The sequence below is a fragment of the Mycteria americana genome, chromosome 10 (genome assembly GCF_035582795.1).
Source record: "Mycteria americana isolate JAX WOST 10 ecotype Jacksonville Zoo and Gardens chromosome 10, USCA_MyAme_1.0, whole genome shotgun sequence".
NCBI lineage: Eukaryota > Metazoa > Chordata > Aves > Ciconiiformes > Ciconiidae > Mycteria > Mycteria americana.
In genome coordinates, this window is record NC_134374.1 from 9,923,141 (window position 1) to 9,938,749 (window position 15,609).

Consider the following 15,609-nt stretch of genomic DNA (forward strand, 5'->3'; position numbering starts at 1 on the left):
GCTCAGCTCTGCATCTGCTGTGTATGGCTTGGTGCTTGTGCAAATAGCCTTAATTACTCCCGTGGCTGGTGATGTCCGTGTGGCTGAGTATACATATGCAATTACGTGATTAAGATACACATTCAGACATGAGGGTAAGAACAAGTTAAAGCTTTTGGCAGGCCATGGGATAGCCATCAGTGTCTGGGGAATATGATGAGATGATGGCTGCCTAGAGGCTTTAGGAGAAAAATGTAGATGCTTTGATGGCCACAACTATTGGATATCTAACTAAATGTACAGCGAGGCTTATTCTGAGCCTTGTTGAAAGTGTAAAAGTAAGCATAACTGAATTTTTTTTAACATTTTTTTTATTCCTAGTCTATATTCCTGACAAATCAAAGTAGAAGTTTTAGAAGTACGGAAGACAGTAAATTGCTTAACTTTCTAAACATTTGGAACATCCAAAGAAAATCAGATATCTGAATCGCTTATGCTTGTTTGGGTATGCTGCCCATGACATCAGATTATGCTAGATCGTAGCATCTCGTAGCCAAACTTTGTTGGGAGAAAAGGATGGTCTGTAGCGTTCCTTTATGGTTTATTAGCAATAGTTTCTGATAGCGTGTTTTAAAAAATTATCCAGTCTGTAATAGAAAATCATTTATGCTGAAATCAGATTTTTTTAACAAGTTAAAATTTCAAAGTGCTTTCATCTGCTATGAGAAATTAATTCTCACAAAGGATTTGGAAACGTACTGGCACTTTGTTTCTGTATTGGACCTTGATGTTTGCTGCTTTCTCATGCTGAAAAGGTTAATTATCAAAATACAAACCACTAGTCAACTGATTCCACACCATCACTTCAAACTTTATTAAGAGGAATAGAGTAACAGCAAAACAAAGAACAAACCCAGGCTCTTGAGTAAGCAGTCATCTGTTTTCAGTTTTTGTCATGCTTTTTGTCTGATGAGTAGAGAATGAGTTTCATTGCACATAATTTATTCAATTTAAAAGCTCAGATCTTGACCATTCCTATAAAATGAATTTAAGCATAGTGTTTTATTGTTCTGGATTAATTGTGCTACTTTATCACAGATAATAATCCGAAAAAGATGTATATGTAGTTTGTATTTCTAGGTCAGGAGCACATAAAGTTATTAAAATATTCTCTTGTCAATTGATAACTATACATGTCTTTCAGCCGTTTTTCTTAAAAGTAGGCTAATATCTACTTAAGAAAACTAATTACTATCCTTATGAAAAAAAATAATCAGTGTGACAAGACTCTACAGTGGCCCTTGGTTCGTCCTGCAAACTAAGCTCTGAATCCTCATTCTTCCAGGTATATTGGAGCAGCCAGCAGAGTCTATTAGTAGAGCGCTGGGGGAAGGGGTCCTGTGTGCTGGGGAAACGTAACTGTAGGTATGTTAGATGTGCAGACTGTTTCTCTACAGATGCACACAACACCTGTCCACACGCAGATTTCAGTGTGCTTCTACAATCAGTGTGCTTCTACAATCATGAGGTTTTTTGACAACCTCATGATAGTATCAGGTTTTGTTTTCTGGAGTAATTGTTGGGAGATGGAAACATTTCCATTCTTACTTTATCTTGACCTTTTCTCACAACAGGATTTCTTTTTCATGTGTGACTTTAAGATGTAAGTTACAAATTGGAGACAATTAAATTAGTTTTTTTAAACTGCTTTCGAATATCTTCTTCCATCTCCCAAGGAAATAGTAAAAGAAAAAAAACTCTTGGAGAGTAAAAGTAATAAATAGATCTATGTAGTTACTCTACATCAGTAGGATACTAGTCCAGTAGGATATTAGTCCAGACTAAATCCCTTCAAGAGGAAAAGAAATGTTTTGTGTTCTTATTTTAAACGCACAATTGGAATACTAACACAGAGCTAAGAATAGGTAATGCTTCTGGTTTAATTCATCTGTCTGGTGGCAAAAAAATATAATGGCTTCTTGCAATTTTTTAATGGAATTTGTAGCAGTTGGTTAACTCTGATTTATTTTTTTCCATCTAAAATGTAGCTAGAAGGCAGGTGATGCTTTTGTCTTTTAAAACTGTAGCATTGACCGTGAGATAGCTTTGTTAACAAAGCTGCTATTAAATGTGCTGTTTGGTATTGCTAAAATTCAGCAAGTACAGGATGCAGTTCTTGGGTAAAATGTTAAATTCTAAAGCAAATTATGTTTAGACCTGTTTGTAGAATTTCCCTGGGGTGTGTAAGCTTGTATGTGCTGAAGTGTGAAAATGCTATTTATTCTATTATCAATGCCTTTTAGAATGAAATGGATATTAAGGAGTAGTTATACTTAAGATGACAAGGCTGTCACGATTTTTGTTCCCATATTTTGCACATTGCGTTATGAAACCAGGTGAGTTGGTACCTTTTTGTTGTTGTTGTTTCTGCAGAAAAATATATTAATTTTCAAAACTGGTTATCTTTATAAGTGAATAATACTTGTCACCTGTTTCAAATTCTGTGTGGTACTGGATTGGTTTTGGTGGTCCGTTCTGTTTTGGTCATGTGGGGAGATGGAAGTTTACATGAAAGCCCCAGCCAGTGGAGTTTGGTAGCCTTCTCGTGAAAGCATGTAACTTCTTTCCCTCTGAATAGGGATGTATTCCAATCCTCTTCTTTTCATATGGATTTTAACATCTGACAGGAATGTAGAAGCTGCTAGTACAAGCAGGGAAAATTATCTTGGCACACTTAAGTGAAGCTGCCAACAATGTGTTTCCTTTTCTAAAGAATCTTCTGTTTAAAAAAAAAAAAGTTCTAGCAAAGCTGGGCTTAAGTGAAGCTCTAGCTAGCAGTGTAACTTGGGTGCTGTTCAACAAATTCAACCTCGATAATTCTCAATATAGCTTACATTATTCATATCTTGCTGTCTTTTTATTTGTACTTGGGAAACTGTCTCCTCCAAAGTTTGCTTCTGTGCTCATGTCCTGCTCTGCTTTGAGTTCGATGGCTCATCCCCACAGAGGATTAGGGTCATTCTGGTGCTGTTACTGGAGCTGGCCAGCATGGCCGTGTTACTCTTCGCATGGCTGTTGTATTTAAATGCCACGATTCACTTGATGTTGCTGAATCCGGGTTGCAGAATTGCCCCAAGCCGCGGTCCTCTGACGATGAAGTGGGCGGCTGGGGACGGGGTGAGACCCTGCCTGCCTGCATGCGCTGGCTGTGCGCTCGGCTCCCGCCGCAATGGCCGAGGCCGTGGGGGCACCCATAGGCTGGAGCCCCCTGCTGGGCAAAGTCGTCAATACACTTTGTTTTGAAATGATGTCACGGGACTGGGTGCGTGACGTCAGGCCCCTGCCGGTGATGTAACCCTCCCTCCAGCCAATCAGAGCGGGGAAGGTTGGGACGGTGACGTGAACGACCCTAGCAACAGGCCCCGTCGGAGCCGCCCAATTAGAAAATCGCTGGGGGCGGCAAGGAGCCAATGGGAGTCGGCGAAGGAGGAAGGCGGCAGGAGGCAGGTCTCCCTCAGCCTCCCTCCGATAAGATGGCGCCGGAGCTTGCGATGGTGGCAATAACGGCTTTGTCTCCTTTCAGCGCCTGAGCCCGGTTCCGGCCCGGCCGGCCGCACCGAGCAGCGGCAGCGGAGACATGACCGCAGAGCCCGTGAGGTACGGCCCGGAGCCCGCCCCTGGCGGGGGGAGCGGCGGCCGCTGCTGGCGGGCGGCCTCCGCGGCTGCACCGCCCGGCCCGGCCCGCGGCCCCGCGGCGGGGGTGGGGCGGGGACGGGCCCGGGCCCGGGGCGGCGGGCGCTGGAGGAGGTCGGGCAGGAGGCGGGATGGCGGCGGGAGGCCGGGTGGGTAGCGCAGGGGGAGGGGACGGCGCGGGAGGCGGCCGGGCGCAGCCGGGCGGCGGGCGCTCGTCTCGTCTCGTCTCGCCGCGGCCCGGCGCCTGAGCAGCGGCGGCACGCACGCACGCCCCTCTTCCGCGGGCACGGCGGGGTCGGGCCCGGGCCCGAGGGGCGGGCAGGGCTGGGTTGGGCAGGGCTGTCCTGTCCCGTTCCGGCGGGAAGCGGCGGGAAGGCCTGAAGGGGCGGGGCCGCCATCGCCCCCCGCCATCGGCCGCCATGCCCCCGCCGCGGGGTGCCGCGGGGATGTGCCCTCCGCTTGTCCGCCCCCGCCCCACGTGTTTGTGCTGTAGTAAAGTCTTCCCGTCCCGCTGGTCCCCCCGTAAAGGATCTGTTTTCATGCTGGTTTACAAACATCTCCCTCTACCCTTGAAGAGCTGTCTCCTACCGTGTTAATTATTACGAACGGCTCCTGTTTTGCTGCGTAAAGTAAGTAAGCTGACAAAAAACCAAGTAAAGTCAGTGTTAAGAAAGACGCCATGTTAAACTATTAATAAATATTTGGCTTTGTATGCTTTCGGTTTATCGGTATCTCAAGGGGTCTGATCAACGCAGTCCATCACCCGCAAATATTCCAAATGCCCAAGGCACTATATAAACAATGAAGTGCTGTCACTTGACCCTCAGGAATGTTGCACGTACCTTCAACATCAAACACTGCTAAGAAAGGGAAGCATCACGCTGTCTTAAGTACTGAGCCTTGGATAAAGTTTTTTCTGGGGTCATATTCGTGTATCTTCACCACCCAGTTTTAGACTTATTTTGAGTAGTTCATAACTACTATTTCGTTTCAGCCAGGAGTTAAAGGGATGGTAGTTTTCCTCTGTTTGTTTATTGCTTGATTTTAAAGCCTTAACACTTCTGAGGAAGTAATGCATATGTAATCTACTTCTAACAAAAAGAGAGTTTTAAAAGATTGTCATTGTTGTTGATCAGCTGCAGGATGTAAGTCATAAGTATTGCAAATATACATTATTTGGTGGATGACTTCCAACAGTTAGCAGTTTCTTCTGTGTATGTTTTCTTACTTATTTTGTAAGTTAAGGGTTGTCCATCTCCTCCCCCTTTCTCACTTCTACTTTCTTCCCTCGGTGTTCTTAAAGTACTTAGACAGCTTAAACCACTTGTGTTGGATCGATTTATTTTGTGTGTAGACTGAAATACTAATTAAGGGGCTTTCTCCGTTTTCTTCCCCAATCCCTGCAAATCAAGGGTAGAGTTTCACTTTTGTATAGCAAAAAGATCTGGCTTACTAATATTTATTGACCGTTTTACAGTCATAATTAGCATTATGTATTCTGAAAAATGCTTTTCCATTTGGACCACTTTGCTTTTTATTTTACTATGACTGTTGTATTTTGTTCTCTGTTTTCCCATATCTGCTTTGTCTTTTTTCGAACCACTTGTTCCTGGTCTACGTTATGAAGGTTTTGTACTTAACCCTTTCCATATTCTTCTGTTGTCATTAGTGCAACAATTAATGTTACTACTAAGGTGCTGCTTTAGTTGGTGCTTCAGTGGAAGAGGATACAGAAGCTCATATATTTTCTATGCAATTTTTCAGATTACCTGCAGTCAGAAAGGTAAATTGGATTATTTCAGATTATTTGTAATCTTGAAGATCAAGAAGTATGTACAAAATGGACGTGACATTGTTTGTAGTCTTTGGGTTGGATCTATCCCACATAATAAGCAGGCCCTGTGACTTTTTTTAAACTACTTTTAACTAGATGGACATAATATTTTTTTTGGTGCTCCAAACTTTTCTTGTGTTCATGTTCTCATTCAGTCTAAATGTTTATTATAGTTCTCATCCCATATAGAGTTCATCTTGAACAGTTTGTTTTTATTTTACAGGAACAGTTCCATGCCAGGAACTAGGCATGACCTTGTAGGTACCAGGGTTTCAGGGTTATAAGCTGATGAACACAGTGCATGGGGTTTTTCTTATTTTCTGTCAATTCAAGTTCCACTTAAAATTGGAGCTGGAGAGAATGAGAAGGAAAAGAAGCACACACGCACACTCTCTCTTTTGTTCCCATTTCCCACAAGTCCTGTTGGCCTGTCAGCTGCCTGCATTTCTGTCACCCTGCACAGTTACCCGACACATTCATTTCATCTTCTGCTATCTGCAGTTTTGCTTGTGTAAGACGCGTACAGAAATAAAGCTAGGAGATTGTTGTTAGAATTCTTTGGAAGATATGCAAACAATAGAACTTTGATGGAAAATATTTTCCCAGCACTTCTGGAAGATAGACTTACAGTGTTTAAAAGGAAAGTAATCAATCAATACTAGTCTGCTGGTGGTGAAGTTTTAAACTTTTGTTGTAAGAAATACTTTTATTTAATATTAAGAACCTAGTAGTCTCCCATGTCCAGGATGAGAAGTTTGGAATGCTGAAAAACATGATGAAAACTGGAATAACTTACTAAGAAACTTTAAAAAAAAAATCAAGTTTTTTGGGCAAAAACTGTAGAGAAATCTTTATAAACATTTACAGAGGCAGCACTTTTTTTTTTTTTTTAAAGTGAAGGAATCTTCGTTATAGTGACCTAACCTGTTCCTGCCAATCAGTTCCTACATTGTACAAAATAAGCATAACAATAGAAAAAGACGACAAGTTTTGAATCTTACTGACTTGAACTATCTGGTAGTCAATGTAGTGATACTAGATTTTTTTAAGTTGGCAAAATAAACTTCCTATTTTTTTTTTTTATGATTCAGACTTTTCAACTTTCAGTATGATATTTGGTAACTTGGTCTTACCATTTTTGTTAAATTTTCTGCATTTTTGAGTCACTTGAATTTCTTTGTTCCGAGTGATAATTATAGGGGTTTTTGAGGCATGTTTTTTAATGCCACAATAATTAATTGGAAATAAGTCAATAGCAATCTTCCATATTCTCTGAAGGTACAGTGTAAGTTAGCTGTCTTTCACACAATCATGTGGAATGGGGATAAGCAGATTCCCCCAAGACTCTTCCCCTAAGAAGAGCAAAACTTTAGGCTGGCTGTCGTCTTCTGTGCCAGATGTGCCCCACAGCCAATGTGTTTGCACTACTTAAATGAAATTCTCTGAGAGGAACTGCTGCAGTGACTTCGTTATTTCTGTTTTAGTACAACACTGTCTCTGTTAGGGTTTTGTAGACTTTGTGTCAGGGTCTCTGTAGGGCTTAACTGAAGGTATCTTCATTTTCTATGAAATAATTCAGTGTGACAAAGAGGTGTTAACACAAGTTCTGCAGTAGGATGGCCTTAACATTGTGGAAACCTGTAATTCCCAGTTCCGTTATAGATGAGCACTTGCACCCTCTGCTTAAAGAGAGGAAAAGTTGGTGCTTTTTACGTGGATATACCTTACCAAAAGAAAATATAAAAAATAATACTAGAATGTGGTGTGTTCACCATAAAACCAAATGCCTGCAGTCTAATGACAAAGTACATTTTTAGATTGTATCGCTAGATGTGTCTTTTATAAACAGGAAAGCCTAAGGATACTGCTGAACCTCATGAAATCACATTTCGTATCGCTGGAGCTCAGCTTGTGCCTGCAGGTGATTTGGAAACATGAATCAGTTCACGGATAGGTCGGTGGCAGGTTGTTCCAGCGGTGAGTCAGGAGGGGAAAGAAGAAATTGTAGAAATTCAGTGGCAAATATAATGGAAGATTTTTATATTGACTTTAGAAGATGGTAGGTAAAGTGCCCTGATTTACTAAAGGAAGAGTATAAAGCTTTCATAATTTGTTACAACATGTAGCCACCAGGCAGTTGTCATTCATGGTGGATGATGGATTGATTGATGTTGATATTTTTTCTTTTTTTTTTTTTTTTTTTTTCCTTTAGAAAAGGAGTGAAACCTTGAAAAAAGATTTAAGAACTTGATTACACAGGTTGTTGACCAGTGTCAACTGCAGTGCTATTTAGGCTGTTTATTTGCAAGTCTGAAAGCTGCACAGCTGTAGAAATTTCTATCTTAGTAGGTCCAACTGTAGGTCTTAACAAGGCTTCTACAGTTGAAGCCTTGTTGGGCAAATACATCTATCATGTAAAGCAAAACAAAAAAAAATTAGGCAACAAATTAGGGACTGACAGTGAGGCAAACTGAGATTACTTTTATCTTGTAAAATAAAAAACTACGCTTCAGATGGGCTACAATCCTTAAAACCTGTAGCAAACCTGATTGGGAATATCTGGGAGACTTGAAGGGACATGCTTTAATTCTTAGACAGAGTTTGTAATGAATGATGTCTTGTTGAGAATCTGTGATAAACTTCGGGAAGCAGAAGGCAAATGAAGCAAAAGAGAAGGCAGTTGTAGAGTTGGAGGGGCACGATGCTATTGCATGTGGAGCCCTTCTTTCCCTTGACACTAAACGTGTTCAAGCTTTTCAAATACAACTTTGTTCTGTATGTTATATATGCTAGTTTGAGCTTCCTTTCCTGAATTAATAAGGCAAGGTATTCAGTTTGCCATGATTTTTGTCTCATAAAGGTGAAAATACTGTATTTAGATTTTCAAGTGGTTGACTTCAGTCTTTTTTCAGCTTGCAGATTATTTTGCCATTGAAGTTATAGACTTCTGCGTGGCATTCAAGCCAACCTAACAATGAGATTGTTTGTCAGCTTTTTTCTTCTTTTTTTCTTTTTTTAAGCTCCCATTAAAGAAACAGGTTAAAAAACAAATAATTTTTCATTTTTAGTGAAGCATGGTAACTCTCAGCTGAATCCTGATCTGGTTGTTTGGATACCATCTCAACAAAAAGAAATTGTGTAATCTTCCTTGAACAGAATAAAGGGTCTCTTAGTGACTTTGAACCATTGCTTTCTCATTCCCCTTGTGTGTCTGGAGGAAAATAATTCTGTTTACTTGTCTGAACCTGTTATGTTGTACTTAAGCTCCAAAGTTGCTTCATCCACATCATTGAGTGTCTTCAACTGTACTAGGTATCACTTGATTAAGCCCCTGTGGGTTTAAAGTCAATTCTAAACAAAGTAAGAGTGAATCTCTGTTAATGAAGTCTTAAGCATAGAATGTCTGAGTTTGTTGAAGTGCTAGATGCCTGCATCTCTTTTCAGTCAGAGCTTCGGTATTCAGGTATTTTCTGGCTGTATCTGATTTAAGTTTAGTGTGGTACAATCCTGTCTAGACACAAGAGAACCTCTTTACTGTGAGAATGGTCAAGCACTGGAACAGGTCACCCAGAGAGGCTGCGGAGCCTCCATCTGTGGAGGTAGTCAGAACCTGACTGGACGTATTTCTGGGTGACCTCCTGTAGCTGTCTCTGCTTGTGCTAGGGGGTTGGACTAAGCGATCTCCAGAGGTCCCTTCCAATGTAAATGATTCTGTGATTCTTGGTGTCATTAACCTGACCAGCTCTAATTTTGCTGCTGCATGAGAGTAAAAGCTCATATAGCGTATTGCTGCCACTGAAGTTACAGTCCCTTCCTCCTCAGCTCAGACTGTCATCACCTCTGCTCACAGAAACACTGATACCAATGAGCAGTGAGCTGGATTAGGGAAATTATCTGCGTTTGGTAGAAGAAATGGCTGCTTTTAATATGGATCAGCTTCTGTGCATAGGTCAAAACAAATACTTAGACTGAAGTGGAGCAGAAAGGAGAGAACTGAGAGTGTGGGTGGCATCAGGTGCGTGTATTGGGGCATGAGGGTTTGCGTCCTTTGGCAGTAGAGCTGGTTCATGCCAGCTTCAACAGATTGTGTGAATCCTGACTGTAAAGCCTCGCTTGTTTTGGCGTAATTGGTATATCGGTGTAAATAAGTTACAAAATACTAATCTGATTTAGGCTATACAATATCGTGTTGCTTTGCCCTTGGAAAACCATTGCTGAGTTAAAAAACAACAACTAGGATAGAAGTGCTCTGTTCCCCCACCTCTACAAAACCATATTCTTTTACTTGTTCAGCTGATATAGTGGTAGGCTGATTTTATTTTCTGGTTATGTATTTTTTCTGGGAGAAGTAGGCTTCTTAGGATATTGCAGGTGTGTTTGTTACCTCACTGTAAAATAACTCCCAAAACACACAGAGTATGTTCAGAGAGGAGACATTGCTTTATTCTGCTCAGGGTGCAAGGTGGAAAATTTCCACAAATCGAGCACACCTATTGCAATTATTTTTCAGTATTTTTACATAAAAGTTAACACACCACGCCTATCTAATACATAATCATTAGACTAATCATCCTCTTCTTCCATTAATGGAAGATATTTGATCTGTGCATGCTCACAAGGAGTGTGGGGGGGGGCAGTCCTTTTGTCCCCCAGTTGGGTCAGTGGTCACGATCTCCCCCTGCCACCTTTACCTTTCCCCTAGTTACTGTTAGTCCTGTTGTTTTCATGGTTGTTGTGGTGTCCCTTTATCTTTACGGCTCTCCCAGTAAGAGGATGTTCCCGTTATTGGTCTTTGAAGGGTTACAGCTTCTCATTCTTTTAGGACAAACATATGCATGTTAGTAAAATATGCGGTGCCCGTACCCTCTTATCTAACTTAGGCATTATCTATCACCTTGAAGATTCTACAATTCTCACAGTCTCGTATGCTAGTTTCTAACTGTCTATGATTCTCACACTCTAGTATGCTAACTTCTATTCTAACTGTGATCCCTCCTTAACTACTAATAACTCTTACACTATTTCCATTACTATTTCTGTTTTATTCTAAAATACGTGCTCATATACTAAAATATTCTAAAATGCATACTTGTTATACACGATTCAAGGTGACAAGTTCACTCCTTTTCTGACTAGGGATAAGAAAATAAACAACTTCTATTGTAGGTTTTATCATCTTTCACTGTTTCCAACAGTGTTAGGGTATTTCATTCATGTGTGTTCAGCCACAATATTGGCACATTTCATATGAAACGACTATGTAGGCTCTGCCCTTGTAACTGAAATCTTTGAATTGGTGTAAGTATAACACTTTTGCTTCTCATCAGGAAAAACTTTTATGAAGATCTGCAGATAGCAGAATACTGGCCTGATTATATCAAGGCTTAGGTAGTATGAAAAGAAATTATACATTTGGGGGGGTAAGGATGCCTAGTACCAGTTTTGAAATTGTATGTTTAATTAAATTACACCAATTTCAGTTTTATTTACTATAAAACAGTAATTTTAAATGATGATCATGTTTCTGACACATTAGACATAGAAATGCTTTGGAAAAATGTGTTCTGACCTCCTTCAGAACTTCAGGTGCATCCATATTAGCATCTGAATTAAGAAGTACATTTTTGAAAAAGTCTCCAGATTGTCCTTTCTTATTAAGTTTTGTTGATCGTGCAGGGGGGGCTTGGAGTGCACAAACTGGATTCCTTCTCGGTGGAACGAAGCTGAAAGGTGTGCTTCAGCATTCTGTGCCCCAACTGCTAGTGCTTGTTCAGTCTGCAGAACCAGAGTACACCTAGTTTGAATTACTGAAATGTATGTAGCATGGATATTGGGTCAATATCCAGCACCAAACCTTCCTGTGTTCTAACATAGACATAGTCAATTGTCTCGCTTCTTCTTCCCACTGACTTAATTAAAATATTCAGACTTTTGCTGTGTCGGATTTCTGTCATTCACATAGGGATACGGTCTGAAGCAGAGGATGGTAGTCTACAGACTGGCAGTTTAAAAGCACATCTGGTTTTATTTTTCTTATTTTTTTTCCCCTAAGGATTGTTTAATTTTTTCTGCTTAATACTTGTTGTTTTGCAGTATTTCATTTCAGCTTCAAAAGTGAAAAATGTTTGGTACTTAACTTGAAGCAACTGTAAAGATGAATTTTAAAAACTTGTGCCTTTGAACTATTTTAAAAGTTTAAACATAGATAAATGTTAGGCAAGTGTTGAGCTTAAGGGAGGTGAGTACTAAAGATAGGAAAAATTTTGCAAAAGCGTTTTTGTCAACATTGAGATAGATGAAAAGCTGGAAGGCACTCCTGTTTCACTGACTTTCAGGAGCCACTTGAAATTCAGATGAGGGGCACTTATTTAGACTAAAAGTTGGTAGGATCCTGTGGAAGAATGAGAAATTAGTTTGTTTAAAGAAAATACAGTTTTAAAACTATTCTTCCAGATGTTGACAATAACTGGGACATTCCCCACCTACATTTTTGAAGTGTCTGAAGAAAGTAGATAGAAACTGAGTGCAATAACAAGGTTTTTCCCAGTGCAGTTTTACAGTATAATGCAATGTGACCCAGGTTTGCTGCTGAAACGGGCAGTCCTGCTCTTTCCCCTGCCCTGGCTATGAATTTCAGCAGCTCACCTGCCATCAGAGAGGATGATCACGTGAATGTGTGGCAAGTTGGATCCAAATGAAAACTGTTCCTTAAAATTTTATTTCTCCAAGGTGATTTGACTCACTTTGCAGAAGCATGATCATTAGCTAACACAGGTGATCCAGTAATGTGGTGGGTTGACCCTGACTGGACACCAGGCGCCCACCAAGCTGCTCCATCACTCCCCTCCTCAGTGGGACAGGGGAAAGAAAATACAACAAAAGGCTCGTGGGTTGAGATAAGGGCAGGGAGAGATCACTTGCCAATTATTGTCACGGGCAAAACAGACTCAACTTGGGGAAACTAGTTTAATTTATTGCCAATTAGAAGTCAGAGTAGGGTAATGAGAAAATAAAAACCTGAATCTTAAAACACCTTCCCTCACCCCTCCCTTCTTCCTAGGCTCAACTTCACTCCTGATTTCTCTACCTCCTCCCCCCAAGTGGCACAGGGGGACAGGGAATGGGGGTTGTGGTCAGTTCATCACATGTTGTCCCTGCTGCTCCTTCCCCCTCAGGGGGAGGACTCCTCACATTCTTCCCCTGCTCCAGCGTGGGGTCCCTCCCATGGGAGACAGTCCTCCATGAATTCCGATGTGAGTCTTTCCCATGGGCTGCAGTCCTTCATGAACTGCTCTAGCGTGGGTCCTTTCCACGAGGTGCAGTCTTTTAGGAACAGAAGCACAGGCTTCTCACAGGGTCACAGCCTCCTTTGGGTGCATCTGCCTGCTCCACCATGGACCTCCATGGGCTGCAGGGACAGCCTGCCTCACCATGGCCTTCAGCACGGGCTGCAGGGGAATCTCTGCTCCAGGTGCCTGGAGCACCTCCTCCCCCTCCTTCACTGACCTTGGTGTGTGCAGAGTTGTTTCTCTTGCATATTCTCACTCCTCTCTCCAGCTGCTGTTGCACAGGGTTCCCCCCCCCCCCCCCCCTTCTTAAATACGTTTTCACAGAGACGCTACCACTGTTGCTGATGGGCTCAGCCTTGGCCAGCAGCAGGTCTGTCTTGGAGCCGGCTGGCATTGGCTCTCTCAGATATAGGGGAAGCTTCTAGCAGCTTCTCACAGAAGCCACCTCTGTAGCCCCCCTGCTACCAAAACCTTGCCACGCAGACCCGATACAGGTAAGCACATACAGGGGGACAGCAGTCAACAGCCAGATTGAACAAAGTATGTTGTGTCTAGATTCGGATAGCACCTGTCCCTTCATTTTCTTCTTATATATTCTATTGATTTGTAGAATCATTTAGTGTAATACGTGGTTTGCCTAATATATACTTTTTTTTATCCTAGTAAGGGCCAGGCATTTACTGTTTAAGATTACAGCACTTGCTCTGAATTTAGGTAAGAAATGGTATTCTTATAAGATAGTTTCCCAAGGTCACAAATCAGGTTCATGGCCAAACCAATAATAGTAGGACACCTTTCCTTTCATTCCTGTTTTAAGTAGGCTAAACAGTGTTGAAATAGCTCTAGACTGATGGGGAAGCCATTTGCTTAGAACATGCAAGCCTGAAAACACTAGTAAATAGTGTAGGGACTGTTGCTGTATGGTAGAGGGAGACTGCTTGCTTCACTTAGTGCTTCTGAGATGGTTCTAAATTTTTAGGCTCTATGTTTTTTAAAAAAAGTACACATTTTATAGGTTGTGATCAATTTAATAGTGGATGGGTCTATTAATATATTACAAAGAATAAGGATTTTGCCGTAGAAGCTTTAAAAAAGATCATAGATAATATATTCTCAACTATAAATGTGTGACATAAAATCACTTTTGTACAAAAACAGGTAAAGCATTGCCCTAAATTAAATTTTCTTTGGGGTGAAGTATAGTAAGTATAACACCTTTACTTATATTTGACCTGGTAGTCCTTAATACAGGCTTATGGTACAAAATGCTGAATAATCAAGAGGAAAAGCAAGTAGAGAAGACGTTTTAATATTAGTTTGTAGGGGTTTTTTTGGTTGTTGTTTGTCAGCATGAACATTTTGCTCTGAAAACAATAATTTTAGGCTAGTTAGGATAAGAGTTAATAAATGGTAGTAGATAATGTTCCAAGTGTTAGTCACAAAGACACATGCATATTATTCTGAATGTTTTGTATTGAGAACAGTAATAATATAACTCATCTATAGTTCCTATTTTCTTTTCTAAAATGCTGTTACCAAAACCAGTTATTTATAAACTAAATGAGCAGAATTCCACATGTGGGGTTTTTTGTTTTTTACTACCAAAAATGTCCTTTTTCCAGCCTTTCTAAATGTGCATTAGTTCTTTGGACCATCTGGAATGGATATAAAATCTCTTTATGTACTTCTACTATCAAATAATTCTGAACAACTCTTTAATTTTTTTTAACTTAATGTGAAGAAATTGTCATTAAGTCTCCTTTATAAAGTAGAGCATGCAATCTGTTAAAACTGAGGCGTACCATTATCATCTTCTGTAATGTTTTCCAAGTATGTCCTCCATCCATGACAAAAAGGGAAGCCCAAGTTTAGGGACTGGCAGTTGTGTAGCAGCATGAGTCCAGTAATTACAGGGAAAGACTTTTAGACAGATTGAGAGAAAAATTTTAAGATACACTTGAGAGTAAACCAGGCTTTGTTACATTCTCTTTCAAAGTTGCTCAAGTGATTGATGGTATGTATGTAGTCTCAAAAGAAAAGTGGCCTTTACTCATGCAGAAAATCTTTCCATTACAAAGTGCTATTTTGTTTTGAGTACTTCAGAAGATTTAAAGAAATTACAGTTGTTTTTTTTTTTTAACGGATGTTTTATATGTGGTTATTTTCACTCGCTTAAATAGTCATTTGCATTAATGTGATTATACCCTCTCACTTGTCACTTGAGAGCGTTCACCTGCACGTCCTTCTTGTGTTTTGTTTTTTTTTTTTTAAAGCAATAACAGTTAAATTGAAAGTCAGAGGTTAATAAATTGATGTGTTCAGAGAAATAGTAGAGATGGTAAAGGTGAGTGGATTGAGCTTCTGATAAATATTCAAAAGTTCCTGCAACTTGTAAAACAGGGACAGAAAATCTTAGTGCTATCAGAAGACTATTTTGAAAGTAATGGGGAAATAAAAAGTGAAAAGGATGGAAGCTTGTATCCTTTAACTGGGTTAACTTATGAAGGGGGTAGTGTGGTTCAGCAGTTTGAAAACTGGTATCTAGTAGCAGATAAGGTATGATGACTCAGACATGGCAGCTGGCAGATTTTAGAGGACTGATAGCATCCAGGAGGGAAGTGGTGACAAACAGCTGAGAGTGGTAACTTTTAATACAGGGGGGTCTGAAAGGGTGACTGCCCTTGGCCTCAGTCAGTGTGCTTGCAGCTAGAAAAGGGCACTTGTCTCAGGAAATTGTAGAAGCTTTGGGAGGAGAAGATCTGAAATAAACAACGTAAAATGAGAGAGAATAACATGTAGATGATGAAGTGATAT

General features: G+C 40.6%; 1 protein-coding gene across 10 annotated transcripts in view; it reads left to right on the plus strand.

Annotated features, from left to right (window-relative positions):
* The first annotated feature begins 3,469 nt into the window (after positions 1 to 3,469).
* ATRX (ATRX chromatin remodeler) overlaps positions 3,470 to 15,609 on the plus strand; it is a 90,268-nt gene continuing 78,128 nt past the window's right edge. For 3 of the 10 annotated variants that reach the window (XM_075513331.1, XM_075513338.1, XM_075513335.1), the window contains exons 1-2: positions 3,470 to 3,636; positions 4,248 to 4,301. In XM_075513331.1, the coding sequence (XP_075369446.1) occupies positions 3,617 to 3,636; positions 4,248 to 4,301 (74 nt within the window). In that variant the 5' untranslated portion in view covers positions 3,470 to 3,616. Of the gene's footprint in view, positions 3,637 to 4,200; positions 4,302 to 5,341; positions 5,456 to 5,735; positions 5,764 to 15,609 lie in introns of those variants that run through there. The other 7 variants (XM_075513337.1, XM_075513340.1, XM_075513336.1 and 4 more) reach the window with 5 other exon arrangements.